The sequence below is a fragment of the Kryptolebias marmoratus genome, linkage group LG13 (genome assembly GCF_001649575.2).
Source record: "Kryptolebias marmoratus isolate JLee-2015 linkage group LG13, ASM164957v2, whole genome shotgun sequence".
Lineage (NCBI taxonomy): Eukaryota > Metazoa > Chordata > Actinopteri > Cyprinodontiformes > Rivulidae > Kryptolebias > Kryptolebias marmoratus.
The window spans coordinates 20243704-20261353 of record NC_051442.1 but is presented as its reverse complement, the minus strand read 5'-3'; the positions used below and the strand labels follow the sequence as shown (position 1 = coordinate 20261353).

General features: G+C 38.9%; 1 protein-coding gene across 1 annotated transcript in view; it reads left to right on the top strand.

Moving 5' to 3' along the window:
* Nucleotides 1–17650, top strand: part of srrm3 (serine/arginine repetitive matrix 3) — a 109315-nt gene that overhangs the window by 43978 nt on the left and 47687 nt on the right. Inside the window, exon 2 of the mRNA XM_017412595.3 lies at nt 9553–9854. Coding sequence (XP_017268084.1) covers nt 9565–9854 — 290 coding nt within the window. The 5' untranslated portion in view covers nt 9553–9564. The remainder of the gene's footprint in view (nt 1–9552; nt 9855–17650) is intronic.

Genomic DNA, 17650 nt, shown 5'->3' with positions numbered 1-17650 from the left:
GGTAAGAGGCCTTGATAATGGATAGGGGGGCGCTGGCCCAAAAAAGGTTGAGAAACACTGATCTACAGGGAGGCATAGCCACCAAATGTTTGGCCAGAGGTTTAGATGTAATTCTCATCGAACAGGAATGAACAGGATTTCCCTGCTTTTTTCCCCTGTGTCTTACTATGCTCAATACGTTCACCCTGGCATGAATGTCTTGGATGCAACAATGCTATAGAACACAGGTGTCAAATTCCATTCCTTGGGGGCCCCTCTCCTGCATGTTTTAGATGGGTTCTTGCTTTTAAACACCTTGTTTAAATGAATCACTTGTGGACATGCTTCTGGAGAACTTGATGATTTGGTGAGGAGGTAATTAAACCATTTGAATCAGGTGTGTTGGAGCAGAAAAACCTAGAACTTCTGGGACAGCGGCCCTTGAGGCCTGCTCTAGAATATGGCTCTCCAAAAGGCAAACTGCGGTACAGATCTAAACCCAACTGGTTTCTTATCTGGATCCAGAACGCTTGTAAGCGTTCAACAGAATTAATATTTTGACTTGCACATGGTTTTCAGTATGTACTGTAATTCAGTATAAATGGTGCAGCTTTTATAGCATTTACGGTAATGGCCACCTTGTTCCTGCCTGAGGGCTTTGTGGCTGTAGAGCAAAGCTGACAGCCCACAGAGGTACAATAGAGGGGCATTTTTATTCAGACTGAATGGACTCTTATATACTCATTCTTATTGTGGAAAGTTTAAAGCCGTTTGTTTGTAGAGGTGATTATTAAAAGTTGCTACGTAAAGCATTTCTCCAAAATTAAATACAAATTATTTGAGCAACAGTTACCACTAAAATCTGACATGATGATTACATGATAGTCATGCTGGAAGAAGTATTACGAATGTGAAAAAAAGGAGTATTAAGGAGTGTATGACTGCAGAGGCTTTACAATTATTGCTATTTACATGTGAAACATGAAAATATGGGCAAGCTTATTTTATTTTTAAATGTTATTTTTTACTACTAAAAGGTAAAGAACATGCACAAATGTTATAGATAGATAGATAGATAGATAGATAGATAGATAGATAGATAGATAGATAGATAGATAGATAGATAGATAGATAGATAGATAGATAGATAGATAGATAGATAGATAGATAGATAGATAGATAGATAGATAGATAGATAGATAGATAGATAGATAGATAGATACTGAGACACAACTGATGTCTTGCCAAGCAATGAAATTGACATTAAATGTTACTGAATGTGTAAAGTTTAGCTATACTGTTGGACTAATATTTGAACAATATAGTTCATAATATTGAATACGTTTGAATGAAATGTATTAGGCTCTTAGGGCAATAATATAACAAGATTTTTTTTCCTGCTTATAATATTTCAAGTCCTCACAAGACCTTTATGCACAAAATACTAGGATGAATGACAATAATTAAAAGCCACATCAAGAGGACATTTTGAAAGTTTAAACTTGTCATCTTCCATTACAAACTGCTTTATCAAGCACTGACTTCTAAGATCTTACATCTGTCATGTAGAAGAGATTAGAGAGATAATTGCAGATTATTTGGAACCAGTAAGCCTGTATAATTATTTTCCTGTTTGTGTGGACTCTGCTCAGTGCAGAGATGAAGTTGTGTTGCGGGTGTTTTGACAGGCGGGGACTGACTCAGACACACAGAGCTGAGCCCATCTATCCCCCACCAGTGACCCCACTAATCACATCAGGAGCTCTCCGATGCTAATCATCTCTCCCAGGAGATGCTGAACATGGCGACATGGTGGAGTTTATGAGTGTGGGTGGAGGTGTGCTCTAAGATGGCCAGAACCGAGGAAATGGGCAAAGCAGAGCAAACTCACCTCTGAGGTTGAGGATGTTTTCTTCCAGATTGCCAACTACAGCTTACGGTGTATGCCACATCTTTGCCTTTCTTTGAGGTAAAACATAATTTTTATTAAGTTAAACAGGTGGTTGACTTTAGTTGCTCTCTGTTTATGAGGTCGGCAAGTACGTTTCTCCATCAAAAGCCAAAACTTTTCAACCACTAGCTTGCTCAATATCTCCCTCATGCCACTAATTATTTTTGGGTATGTTTTTCTTTTGGCTCCAGACAATGCCTGAAGGGCTCTTCCTTGCAGCACTACACAAGTCTTTGCACAGCTTTGCATGTGAAAGAAGAGGTGTTTGCAGTTCTAAATGCTATCACTGGAATTGTGCCTGCACCTGCTGCTGTTTCGCGCTCAGCTTTCAGCTTCCAGCTTCCAGAGCTCCTTGAAGACACAGTTTGTTCTCATTTTGGCTTGCCTTTTTAATAAAGTCAATTTAGACATGAAATGACGGACAGAAACTGCTCCTAAAACCAGAAAATCAGAAAAATCAGAAAGGTTTTTTCGTCGGTTATGAAAAAAAATATGCCAGAACCTTGGTGCGTGTCAGCGAATAATAACCTCACATGAATAAAATCTAGATTTTCAACATTTCAAAAGGCCACTGTTGCATGTCCAAATCTGTCTTTTGGATTAGCATTCCAAAAAGCTCTGCTGCTCAATTTAGTATGCACATTGCATCCTACTTCAACTAAAGAAAGAGAGAAAATAATGCTTAAAAAAAAAGTTGAGGCTGTTTGTTTTCTGGCACCCAACACCAATCCACCGTGCCTTGAATAAAGACTGGTGACCTTGTGAGAGCTAAACACATCCTCCGGGGGCCAAAAGGATGACAACAGAACACCCGTTTCTGGCCATGGGGTGGGTTATTTTGGAGAAAGGAAAGGTGGAAATAAAAAAAGTGGGAGATAGGAGGGGGAAAGAGAGGGTGTGCTTTAGCTGGTGAGAAGTCTTACTTATATGTGTATGCTCAAAATATATCCAGAATATATCCACAACCCCTTCAGGAGGTTTTTGCAGCTACTCTCTGCCAGCCACCATGAAGGTCAGGACCCTGTTGCTGCTACCTGTAATCACGACTGAGGTTTATTCACCGCTGAGTAAGATCCAATCATCAGAGCCAATGTGAACAACATATAGTGACCTATGAGAAAGGGGTGAGGGGTCACTGAGGTGGATTTTATAGAGAAAAGTGGCTCCAACTTTTTTTTGTATGTGTGTGTTCTTCTCCAGTCTTACATCTGAAATAAAAAAAACTTAAACAAGCCAAACAGAATCTGAAGCATCACATTGTTGTCCTTTTTAGCAAAAAAAGTGCTCCATCAACATGTCAGAAGATTCTAAAATAATCATTAAAATAAGCCAAGGACAAGAAAAGATGGATCTGGAGTTGTTCCTGCAACAGTGCTGGATTGTTGCAGAATTTCACCTAAAATCCATTGAACATTTTTATTGATATTATGCCAGTGTAATGAATTGCACTCAGAAAACCTACTGGCAGCTCACAGTCATCTCCAGATTTTTATTGTAAAAACTGTCCAACAATAAAACTAATTGTCTTTCATCTTTTTTAGTATACTTTCAGTGCTGTGTAGGCAATATTTACAGCCGTAGGTGCATCGAGGCTGCATTCACTGTGCAGATGGTCATGCATATGCTCTTTGTTTAAAGAGCCTTGCTGTGGAAATGTACCCTACAAACACTGCTCATATGGTCATATGGTCAGAGACAGAATGCAGGGATGCTGCACGGGTTCTTCCTGCTTTCATGGAGTCAGCTCAAAAGTTCAGAACAAGAGCTCAGACAGTTAAAAATTAGCAATACATTACTGTTAAAACCTTAGCTGATTACTGAGTTTGACAGTAGCTGCATATTGTTTTTCAAGAAGATCAAACAGAATAAAACATTCTCTGAAAAGAGAAAGGCATAACCTATTTTTGAACCCCAATGTTTTTCTTTTGAGTCCTTCAGTTGTATTTTTTCATTGGAAGAAAATTTTTGGGTTTGTGCGCAAACAGGCTATGGTTTATTGTGTTTTAAATGCATTCCAGTAAAAACAAGACTAAGGCTCCGTCTACAATACTGCAGGTATTTAATGTTTTCTTCTCCATCTGCACAGCGGATGTGAAAAATAAGGGATTGGTACAGATTTTTGGATGCACGCGTGCACAATGCGATTAAATTGGTGAAGCAGCAAGTACCAATGCAGTTTTGGTATTATTACATCTTTTTACTAATAAAAAGAGTCCGTTTAATTAATAGATGTAAAGTCTACAAGCAGGTTAGTTTCTACAGCAGCAGTTCTCAAAATCCAGACTTTGGACTGGATCTGGAAGTCTTCTTATTATACTGCATGGCATTAAATTGCATTAGTATGATGAAATGAATTGCATGCTTACTACTGTTAAAAGAGTGGTGTGGCTCCTTTAAGAGTGCACAGAGAGCGAGAGAGAGTGCCCTGTGTTCGTATGCTCAGTGTGAGAATTGAAGCATATGGCTGAAACAGAGGAAAATTAACTGTAAAAGGCTGAACTTTCAGCAGTAAATGTTCAGTGTGGGCTGCAGTAACAGCAATAAATACTATGATGCTTCAAGTCACACGCTGTCAAAGTCTGTTTTCCCTCCGCTGTGTGAAGAAAAGGGGGTTAGCCCCAAAGCAGGTTGCAGCTTCAGCCTTTGTCAGTGTCATTATCCGAATCTAACGCAGCAGAGAGGAAGGCGTTATGTCACATCACCATGGTGTTAACTAAATGTGCAACTAAAAAGAAAGGCAGACTTTGAAAACAGAATTTTTAAAGAGGAGTGGTATTCATTTAATTCATGCTACATAAATGCATGTGAGTGATGCAGTTAAGTAGTAGTAAAAAGCTCCTATTGTGGCTGCTTAACAAATGAACATTTAACTCAGTTACTCTGTCTGACATCTTTTGTGTTAAAGTTTAGGAGTAAGTGAAATCGTTTGTAATATTTTATTAATAATACAATGATTAAATAACAGAAAATTGTAGTATTGCATAACTGCCAAAAGTTAGAGCAGCTTAGGTTTACAAGCAAATAATTGTAGACAAATGGCACCATTTATTTTGGTTGTAAGTTGGAACCAAATTTATTAAAAAAGGATTTGCTTAAGAAGAAGAATGGAACCTTTGTATTCTTTTAGTGGACAACTCTTCTTCTGGCTGCAATTCCTGTTGTTTAGCTGTATTGTTTTTTCTCATTAGCATCCCCTACTGTTCAGGAAAGTAGTTTTTTCTGGTGCAGTAGCAGTGAGCTGGAATCTTCAACCCCCCATGTCACCTCAGTCCTTTCGTAAATCACAGAGACAACAAAAGTGTTTAGATTAAAGAAGCCAGTATCTCATCAGAGTGCAACCTAAAGGGACTGCCTTGAGAAAATCAAAAATACTGCCATTTACTTGTTGCTGATGTCATGTTTAGATACAAATTCATCAGATAAAAACATTTTAATTACACTCTGGCTTTACAGTTTCCTCTCATATGTATTATTAACCCAATGCAACATTAAACCCTTAATGTGTTTCAGATTTTTTTTCACTGTGTCGCCACAGTGACTGTTATTCTTATTAATTGAGCTTTAAGTGTGTGATCCATCTACTGCATGCATCAGATGACTCAGCCCCGCGTGGGATGTCAGCGACTGCGTAATTGAAAGATCACGATGCTTGAATGGAAATTACAGCGAAGCCTTCAACATTCAGGGAAGACGGGCACTTCGCACACCCACTGCTCCCGCTGCAGGTTTCGTTCCTCTTGTTTTGGAGTGTGATGTCAGCAGAAGACAGGCTGCAGCAAAAGGAACAAGACAAGCAAGGGAAACCAAAGATTAATAAGTTCAGACACCTTTTTCAGTCATTTGCGAGAAACTGTAGGCTTTTTTAAAGTTATTTTTTACAGAAATCAGTATCGCAGACCCAAAGTGGAATATTAAATTCTACTTGAATGATCAAGAGCAAATATCTCTTTGTAAAAAAAATATTATTGTGACGCTTTGTGCATGTAGCTGAACTTCACTCATAAAGACTGGTTTCAGACGTCTTGATGCGACTATCTGCCATATCCTTATAATACCAATATCAGAGTTTTGTGGCAGCATTAATACAGCAGCTGGAGATAACCTTCAGCCCCTGCAGAGGACTTGAACACAATTAACTGTGTGCTCCGCTGCTTTCCTGCTCCCTTTTCTTTTTCATTGCACAATTAAACGATTTAGTTGTTTTAACTTGAAAGGAAACAGATTTTTGGCCCCTCCTGCTTCCCATGAACAAAAAGAACAAATGTGGGGTATATAATGAGGCAGCTCGAGTTAAACGGCAAGCTTTGACACACCAGCACTGAGCCCCCATCTGCTGTTGCAGAGAGCTGCCTTCCAGTATTCAGATGATATCTTCATTTTACTTTAGCTCATTACATCTGAACCTTCCTTAACGGTTAGATGGGCATGTATTGGGAAATCTGCGAGGAGTGTTACTTACAGCAATCCAGCAGGCCAAGACATGATGTCCAGCACAAACTCAATTATTTGTGGTTTCCCCGCCCCTACCGGCTGCAAGGTCCAGAGCCAATTGAGCCAGCTTTAGGCTTTCTAACAATGTGGAAGACAGAAGGCTTCTACAGCAGCCCAAACAGGTATTGTCTAAATACCCATCTGTTCCACAACATAAAAATTACATTTCTTGTAAAGTTTTTGTTGTAGTGTTCGATTCATCTTTAGATGAACCTTCCAAAGTTCAGAACATTATACTTAGGGATGAATGAGTGAGTCCAGGCTTTCTGATAAAATGTTAATACTCTCCATGTTTTCAGAACCCATTCACATGCTGTTTTTTTTTAATTCTATTTTAATGCTTTTACAAACAGAATTGATAACAAACATGTCTCCTCACACAGCAATTTCTCAAACCAAGCATCCTTGTTGTTTTCTTTTTCTGCTCGTGGCTTGACTCGCAGTCTTCTTTGTCTGTTGTATCTTTGGCACCACCATTTTAGATGGAGGAGGGTGGTTCTTAGTGGACAGGGAAACATGACAAAGTTTATGTCACAGGCAGAGCAGATGCAAAAAGCATGAACAACTCTGATCATGTTGTAGCACACTTCATGGAAGGACATCTAATTTGACCAAGAATTTGTGGAGGATAATGCTGTATTTGTACTTGCACTCTAAAGACAGATTTTCTACATTCCAAATCAATTGAAACATCCTCAAAGCTAGAGCTCATATTCAAAAAAAATTGGAAATATATCACTAAACCCAACCTCATATCAAACATGACTGCCTTGCACATGAAAAGCATTGACAGCCACCATGATAAACTTTTTATTTTCACTTCTGTCACTCACTGTTTCGATAAATCAGTCGCACACATAGTGTACTACTTCTACATGTTGCTACAATGTTTGAATGCATAAATTGCAGCTAAATATATTTCCATCTGCTTGTATTGCTAATAATAGTTAGCCTAGTTACTGAGCACAACAGTTAGCAAATCCTACTAGTTTTCCAAGTTGCAAATGGAACACAGTTAGGTTGATTGTAATTCCCAGATTCAAGATCTGACTATCTAAGTAAATGGAACGCGGAATAACTACATGTTCTTTTGGTGAGTGGCAGAATAAACAAGGCAACAGCTGGTACGTGTATGTGTTTAGAACAATAAAAACCTTTGGATGCTTCTAACAAGGTTCAGATAACAACTGATGCCGGAATAATACAACTAAGAAGTGCACTGAAGTGTTTCTCAACAGTATGATCTTTTACTCACTGAACTTCGGTTAAAACACAGATGTTCTCAGTAACACATTCTTGTTTATTTTCATTCCTGAATGTATCTGGGATTTGGGTATCTCTTACTCTTTATCACTTTAACCCGTGCTCCAGCAGCGATGCTTTCACAGTGCTAAAGTCTACCTGAATATCTTTCTAATGTCCCATCTGATAGATGGGAGCTCTTCCCCCTGCAATCTTCTGCAGACAAGCATGTGCGCATGAGAGGTCGCTGTCATGGACTATCAAGTGCTGATTTACTGTATTATAGATTCAGAGATGATGCCTCCTGCTGTCCTGCCACCTGTTCTGTCAGCCGGGAGCAGCGTCGCTGCACGCACATCCACGGCTCGTTTAGCAGGACGCAGTATTTCAAAACACAAACACATCCCCATTAACCAATCAAAGACTACCAGAAGCAGCTCAGATTCACCCAACTGCCTGACTCTACACCACAAGCTGCTCTCACACTCTCAGTGAAAAGATGAAAGAAGTGGGGATGAGATGTGGTTCTGAAGCTCAGTCCATCCAGCTGCAGCTTTTTCCTGTCTTTGCTTCTCTGCTTTTGACACCGATAAAGTGCATCAACTTGTCTTTTTTTTTTTACTTTTCTGGGAAAAATAAAGCTAGCAGATGAAGAAGGAGGTGAACAATCCTTGGCATCTGAAGCTCAGCTCAATTCAAATCAATCAAATCAATTGAGTTTATTTATATAATTCCAAATCACAAACAAAAGTCATCTCAGGGCACTGTACAAAAGAAAAAAAAAGTAGTCCAAATCATAAATCCAATTACAATCAATTCATTCTAAATTTAGTACAATACATTCACACACTCCCACGACCCAAAATGGAGAAGCGGGTAAAGAAAATGGATGGATGGATGGACATTCACACACAGTACATAATATAATTCCATTTAGTAAAAGCTGTTTATCTAAGTAAACCAGCAGATTGCAATGACAGCAGAAGAGTGAGGAAATGTGGTCAGTTTGTCCTCCAGGAGTCTAAGCCTATAGCAGTGTAACTAAGGGATAGCTTTGGAAACCCAAACCAACCCTAACTATAGGATTTATCACATATGTATTAAATTGAGTCTTACAAGTAGACAGGGTGTCAGCCTCACAGAGCCTCACACAACTATCCCTCTCTTCAAAGACATTCAGCTCTGACCTTAAAAGAACAATCCATCTCGATCAGAGCACAGTCCTCACAGAACTCCTACCAGATGACAACAAAATGACAGCATCATTCTTTTGGGAGTAAACGAGTCAAAAACAAAAAAGAAGACAAATTCAAAAAGTCTATGTTAGAGGTAAATCAGTTCATTCTCCTCTGTCAGCCACAGATTTGGTGTTTTTACACACTCTCGTCATTCCCCTCCCCTCCTCATGCTGCATATGTAGAGTTTTTGACCCTTGTGGTTAACACTTTCACTACGCTCCAGTAGATTTGAGGGGAATCACACTCTCTCTCCATCCTGACTTGCCTTTAGGCACTTTCAGGGCTGTTGACTCATGAAGCAGGAGCTGCTGCCAGTGCTCTCTCTGGATGCTTATTTCTGTGCATCAAGAAGGTTGATGTGTTTGAATGTTTGCAAAGTGCACTGCTCAGTTCAAGCAGAAACGCTGCAGCCTGTCCACAGATATTAGCATCAAATCACAACCCTCTCACCTTTCAGTCTGGAAACAGTTCTGGCCCACTGTTGGTTCTCATTTGTTGTTGTAAATCAGTAACAAACGCCTCCAAAAGAGTTTCTGTAGAAACATTTTACATTAGAAAGTCCACATAAAGTAAGAGTTCCATCATAAGTCACTTCTTGTCATCTCTTCTTCTTGTTAACTTTTTGTCTCTCTATCATTGGTGTCTCTACAGATTTCAGTAATCATGTATGACGCAACGAGATTGCCATCTCCTAAGGATGGTGCAAATGGCATGGTCCAACCAGTGGTCCCTGGAGCTGAACCCGGTACAGCTGCAGGATCAGCAGGGCCGACATCCACTGCCGTGCTACAAGCTAAAAGTGAGGAGGGGCAGCCCCACACGGAGGAGGACGAGGAGCCTAAAGTAGAACCTGTCCTGGTGAAGAAGCCCCACCGAGAGATTCTGGACCATGAGAGGAAGAGGAGGGTGGAGCTTAAATGTATGGAGCTCCAAGAGATGATGGAAGAGCAGGGGTAAGTAGCTGTGTCTCAACGGACTTCTTTACAAATTGTTTGTTTCAGTTGTACCATTTAAAGGATATTATAAAAAAGATTGCCCAACTCTCTTTTTGAGAAAATCACTTCCAATGCTGGTCCAGGGATGGGGCTAGAACCAGTTCTAAGTAAAGAACAGAATAAAAACAGCTCTGATATTCAGTACATATTTGATAGTTTTTTTGTATTTTGTATATGAATCACAGGGTTTGTCTCAATATTTCAACAAAGCTATGTTTTAGTAACAGCAGTTTGGTTGATAAATCATGTTTAAAATAGTCTGTTTATGAACTTGTAAGCGCACAATGATAGTCAGCATTTGCAAAAATGAACGATATTTATGATTGAAGCCAGAGTCAGGATTTATGCACAGTGGTCAGAGTGGGATTTATGAACACCAGCTAACAAGCCATAAACACCCAGCAATTTTTATTAACTAAGCAGCATATGATGTTCATAAATTTGGTTGAAAATGTTGATTGTGAATGCTACAGTCTTTATTTCTAGAGGTCATTTCATCAAAAGTCTTACAACCACCAACTTAGCTATACAGAAACGGTGTGTTCAAGGGTCCACTGTAACATCTGAAATGCCTGAAACAATAGAGAGGATTAAAATGTGAACGATTTCAGACAAAACGGTTTAAAGCCAGATAGTGTCACAGGCTACAGATAAACAGATAAACATCACATTACTATAATGAACAAACATAGTCTGATGAAATTGTTTTTCTCAAACCTGTATCCTACAGGGCTGCTACTATCGGTTACAAAATGTAAACAAGTCTCCAAAATGTCTCGAAAGGTTTGCGAGGGTTGTCAGTTTCCTTGCTTGAGTCGTAGGGTCTTGTCCCTTGACTTTTGGACATGTTTGAAAAATTAGCAGAACACATTTTTTCCCAAAATAGTTGCAGATGTGATGCAGGCATCTTAAACCCGTCTAAAATCAGTTTCTGTAATTCTAGTCCCATAGCTGTATTTTTTGTGGATTGCAACCTGTTCATTGCCATTTACTGTATGTTAATATATGTAATGTGTCGTGACACTGTATGCATTGTTTGCACTTGGAAATTGAAATGTGCGTTGAAGTGTTTGTGAGAACACTTCCTGTAATTGTTCAGCTGTGGTGACGAGAGGTTTCCTCCCTGAGCTCTCCATATGACACCTGTGTTACCATTTAACAGTAACACAGGTATCTCCCCACCTGCCATTGTCCCCAGAGTAGGTCACACCGGCATGAGCTGAGCACTTGACATCACATTCTTGAATAAGTGGTAAAAATTCTAAGTGTAGTGGCATTTTACCACAGCTGATTAATCAATATCAGGTCTGTGATGCCCCTAGATGTCCTGGCTTGAACCTGCATTGGACTAATTAATAGCCTACATTTTATTTCCTCCAGCACCTGCAATCAATGCATAAATACACCTTAACCACAGATACAGGTGTATTGAAGCAGATGTTGCTTGCAGAGAAACTTGAATAAAACTGTTTTTAAATGATTATGTCTTCAGATTCAGGTTATTTAGAAAACATTTGAAGCAAAAGCCCCAAATGTCCAGGTCTAACCAGGTCAAGGATACATAATTATTTAAAAACCAGTCCAAATCAGCTTATCGTCTAAAGTTCTAAAGTTAGTTCCAGTCAACTAATTTATAAGCGTGGGAGTAGCTGCCAAGGTGGGTACAAAGAGAGCTGAAGTGGGTTCAGTGTGGGCAAAGATGGGCAATAAAACATTAGAATACAGAATGCTGCACACAAAGATAGGCTGTGATTTTCAACAATTGCTGTGCAAAACATGACCAAATTGGCTCACTGGTTGCAAACAGTCAGTATTCAGTGAAACTGCAACAAAAAATTTGACTATTTTGAATCACCGACTAGACTATTATCAGGTTTTGTAGGAGGATTCGGACCAAGAATGCAGACAGACACAATGAGCTCAAAAATAACCAGTTTATTCATAAAGGAAAACATAAGGGCTGATGTGGCAGCAAAAACTAAATAACAAAAGGACTTAAACAAAGAATCACAAGGAGACACAAAGAGAATAACCTAAATGTGGTGCAGAAACCTACAATCGATCAGCTGCAATGGAAAGCAAAAAGACAATACATAGGCTGGGGCTGATGAAGAATTGGACCCAGGTGACTAATTGTAAACCAGGAACAGGAGAAGATGGGTGCGGCAGACTGACAAGGAGAAGTACTGACTCAGGGAGAAGGTGGCAGACAGCACAGGGAACAAAACTGAACACAAGAATGAAAACAAATAACTTAGCTCCACACAGAACCCATGAAGGAAACAGAATGACAGATCCCGTAAACATAACATCATAAAAAAAACTAACACAAAACAGTACCAAAAAATAACTCAAAATACCCAAATCTTGACATCCATCAGTCACAGCCAAGTGAGATACTGGATTTATGGACTAGTAGTGTAAATCACAATAGTTCCAGTTTCACATAAAATGCCAAACCTAAAAATATTATACAACAAATGTGAAAACAAATAAAAAAAATGAATTAATGTGAGCAGTGGTTTCAAAGTCAAAACAGAACTGTAACTCTTCATGTTCTAAAGAGACACTTGTATTGACACACTTATCTGTGTAGAAACAAAAGAAACCTAACACAAGAATGAATTTGTATAAAAGCACAACAAATTCATCTACTTTAAATTAAATAACTAATACAGAAATGATCAGAGATAGCTTTTAACCACTTTTATTTGTATTCAGCATATTTGTATGTTAAATAAGTAAATATTTAAAAAGTTTGTACATATTTGCTCACGCTTAAACTGTATTTAGATCTTAGACAACCTTGCATTTGGAGGATCACCTCATTATATTATTTCTTAAATATTTTTTGCACTCTGCTTATGTTGTATGTTTATTTGTTGTTTATGTTGGTTTATTTTAAATTTTACAAGACTATGCAGATATAAATACTAAAACATAAATTTCAACCTATTTAATACACATTCTTTAAAAAACCTCAGATACAAATAATGAGGTTTGAATGTCAAGTGACATTTCTGTATTCAGAGAAATGTTTTTCTTTTCTTCCCATCTCAGTTATTAGAATACAGGCAGTGAAAGCTGCAGCAGAGAACCTGACATTAACAAGTATATTCCTTTACAGCCGCTGAGTTTACAAGAAGCACCAAAATATAAAATTCAGAATCTGTTACCTGCCAGAAGACATTTTCATCTCTACAGTGGAAGAAAAACAAGAGCGAACCCCTGCTGTGGAGTAAACAGTGTTTTAGTAAGAAAATGGTACATAACATTTTGGTTTTGGTGATGTGTCTGTTTTTAGCATCTTTGTGTCCAAATGTTATGAGTTGGTGTTATCTGTCATTACTACGCTGAGAAGTATCTGCTTGTAAAATGTTGCCATGATTTTTAAAATCACTTCTTCCTGGAAATTAAATTAGGTTACTGTTAGCTGAAGGGTGCTTTTCGGATCCCTGGTGGCTCCTGTTTGGCCAGGGACCACAGCAAGTTTTACATTTAGCAGCAGTGAAGGGTCATGTTCTTGTCGGCTCTCGCTTATTGTTTGGGTCCATGTAGAGTCACTTGGAGGTTGGAAGATCCTTTGTGTCAGGGGAATCTATAGCATTCCCAAGCTGGAAAATAAGTGCAGTATGCTGGTAAACTTTGCTTATAAAGAGGTTTGAAAATACAGAAAGCATATGTTGGAATATCTCATGATAAAATATATTTTTTTCTGCAATCAAGCTTTTTAATATAAATATAAAATATTTAATCAGTTCCAGATTCCTATCCAATTTAATCAGACCAAAACTTTCTTGCCAAACTGAGGTTGTTCAAAGAGCTATCTACCACAGGTAAGATATTAATTCTTCATACCTTTTCCACATAAACCAACTTGTACCCCACAGAACCCCACAAAATAACTGGAATATTTGTTTAATGGCGTTGCTGTTGAAGAAAGTCAACAAAAAGCAGTGGTTGAGCCCGATGTTCCAACCATGACACTGAAGATAAAATTAGAAAGAAATCTTCAAGACTTCAGTCACCCTAATCCACAATCTTAGTGCTTCTCTCTGATGGATTTATTCACAAACACACACACGCGTGTGCGCGTGCACACACACTAACTGCTGCTTGAAGGACCAAATCTGAACTCCAGACTGACAAAGACCATAATTAAAGATGAGCCTGTGATCCTGTGTTAGTACAAAGAAAGCTTATTTTCCCTCTGATACGTCGTGACATTTTACTCACGTCACAATTGTCATTTACAGAACGCTGTTTAATCCTCGATATATTAAGGGAGGGGGATTTAATTGAATAAATGTCAAGCTAATTAGAGATGTTTTTTTAGGGGTAGGTGCAGCTATGAGAGGTGGTAGAAAGAAGTCAGTGCTGTATTTTTGTCCTCTGGTCTTTCCACTCGTCCCTTCTTCCTTGAACATAACTTCTTTTGTCAGACAGCAGGGCCTCATTAAGAGCGCCTGGTAATATTTGAGCTGCTGCAGATTGATGCAGCTGAAAGCAGAAAAAGGACAAAAAAATTAGGAAGGGGGAGGGGGGTTGAACTTTTCCCATCTGTCAAGGTTCACTCCTATCCTGGCTGGGAGCGGTGGCTCCTGGGTTGGGAGCGATGTAAAAGAGCCATGATGCCTGGTGAAACACTGTCGTGGTGAGGAGCAGCTTGGCTAATGATGACAGAATACAAGAAGACCAGACAACCCCACAGACCAGCTCACAGTCACACATGAAGGTCTGAACTGCTCAGCTGAGTGCTCAAGTTCTGGACGGACATCTCATCTTGTTAAGCTATAATAGGAAGGGAATCACATTTGCCAGCTTGGCCGGTACCACTGCCTCTTCCATTTCTACTGTCCCTTTAGGATCGGCGCGAGTGCCAGCGCTCCCATTTGAATAAGAGTAAAAATACAACCAAAAAAGATAGAGCAATAACTCTTTTTGCAAGTATAACCAGAGGAGTTACATTTACATATCACACATTCGGCACGTCCCAAAGCGCTGTTTCTTTCAACTAATGAGTTTGCAAAAAACAACTAAAAAGCGAACAGAAGAAAACATTATAATCCAGATGCCGTGTAAATGAAGGTGCTTTATTGATCTGATAAACTGTTCACAGCACTTTCTATGTTGGAATATATGTCATCACATTGTAAGCATTAACTGTGTTTCTGTGCGTTACTACCTGAAACAAAAAGAAGTGGCGTAATTTTGCCTGGGACTTGTAGTTTTACACTTGAGTTGCAGAAGAACTTTCGCTATCATTTTATTTCTTGTCCATTCACAAAAAAACCACACAGTTTACACACACAAAACATTCACCACAAACTCACTACACGCTCACTACACGCATTTTTTTTACAGCTGCAAAAATTGTGATGCTGGGAACAGAACTCAAGGCACGAAGAATATTGGTTTCTGAACTGGATTCTGCCAACAGTGGAGATGAAGCTGACTTTATTAAAAGGATAAATTTCTTCAATGACATAAGAGTAAGAAAATTATACAACTGAAAGAATTTTGAGCCTAAGACACATCAGTACTATATTAGTCCACACCGTGTAACTTCTTCTGTGTGCAGATGATAAAAGGGAGGAGAAAAATTAGGTCTCCTGCTCTTCTGAGGCACCTTGTATCCTGGATGGAGGCACAGGGAGAGTAGGAAGGCAAAGAAAAAAGAAAGCGCTTCAGGTCAGACACTGTCTGGTGATGGAGCTGGCTGGAAAAGTCAAAAGGAGCCTGAAAACTTGCTACATCGCCTCAAAATTCCCTGCCCAAAAAACGGCCAGGTGTGCAGCCATCTTTTTCAGATAATGTGGATAATCTATCTCCATCTGAGCTGTTCAGGCTGGACTTTGACCAAGATGCCATCAAAATACTGTGTGCCAACACAAATAAAAATGCATCAAAAAATATAGCTAAATGCCAACATTTTCTATGGATTGAGCTCACAGAGACAGAAATGTATCAGTGCATTAGATCACACTATACCTGGGATTCTGAAGCTGCCAACGGTCAGAGAGTTTTGTATGTGTATGCTGTCTTTTTGCAAATTGTGCACAATGTGCATTTCATTTTCATTTTTCTTAGTTTATAAAAATGAGTGTATCTCAAAAACAAGCCATGAACAAACTCAAAATTATTTTTCTGTCATTTGATAGAACCATGTGCAACTTTTTTCTTTTGACATTTTTGAGAGATACAGCTTTGACATTTCTGTAATCAGAAAAATATGTGTAAAAACTAAAAACAAATTAGACTTTTTGTGATTTTTTGCCCTTAAAAAGGGCACAAAAACACAAAAAGTCCTATGGACTTATTACATAGATATTATTAAAATTTGGGATATAATGGTTGCATTAATGTTCAGCAAATTGAAAGGCTTCAAAAAATGGCATGTAAAAATAAGTTCTGGCAAACTTGTTCTATGGTAGGTCTTAAAGGGTTAAATGAAAACATGTGGGGGGATTAAAGGATAGAGCGAGGGATGAAACACTGGGATGGAGAGGGAGAACAATGCCAGCCAATGTACACTTTTTTCAGCTACTTTAAACCAGAGGACTCAGTCTGCATGTCCCTCCAACAGTATGGATCCTGACTCAAGTCCTCAGGGGAAGCTACGCCCCTTTTCCTTCTCCACTTTGCCTCCAGCTCCAACACGGTTCAGCTGTGCTCATCTCGTGTGAGAAGACGGGGATAAATGGTCTGTCATGAGTGATGGCCTCACCATGGGAGCCAATTAAACTGGCTCTGCGATTAAAGGAGCTTGTTCATTTAACAAGCCAAAGTCTGGCAGCCTCCCCCATTCATTTGTGCAATGCGCGCTCCACTGCTGCAGGGTATATAACTATTTTAAGTATATTAACCCTTTAAGACCGGCGGGAGAACCAGCGCTTACATTTGCATAAATATTTTATAAAAAAAATGCTGGTAGAATTGCAACGAAATAAGATAGAGCAAAATATTTTTTACATATAAAACCAGTTACATATCGCATATTCAGCATGTCCCAAAATGCTGTTTCCTTCGACTAATGAGTTTGCAAAAATCAAGTAAAAAGTGAATACATTAGAAAACATTAAAATTCAGATGCCAGGTAAATCCAGGGGCTTTATCAATCTACTGACAATTTAGGCCATTTATGCTTCACATTTGTCCAGAAGAGCACTATATGATCTGTGTGAGAAGCTTGAGTATGTTTTTTTAAATGAAAATATGCCTCTGTTTTGACTGAATGTGATGAACAGTGCATAGGGTGTACTTTAAAGTAGCTCTGTGTATCAAAACATGACATGACAAAACATTTTGGGCTCAGCGGCTCTTCGTCATGCCAGGATTCAGGCCCTGTTTGGAGGGTGTTTTTCCATGCTAATTGTAGCATAATGACTGTGCACGGTTTGAACTCCTGTTGTGTACGAGACTTTTCCTCAGCTCTTTAATGAGCTCTCTTCATGGGGCTTCTCTGACACTAAACTGGAGGCTATGTTGGTCTCCATTTAAACATATGAACACACATGTGGGCTTTGCAAAAGCAGCAAGATCATTTTTCATCCGTAACAAATATCTGCTGAGTTTACATGGATACACAAAACAGTACTCCATTTGTGGTAAAGTGATTTTTTTTTTTATAACAGGAAGTGGTTTTTTGTCTTGCAGCTTCTCTAAGCAGAAAATTGGATTGAATTGTTCTTTTGCACTCAAGTATGGATGTCAGTTTTAGCAAAGAAAGACAGCACAATACCAAATTTGCACAC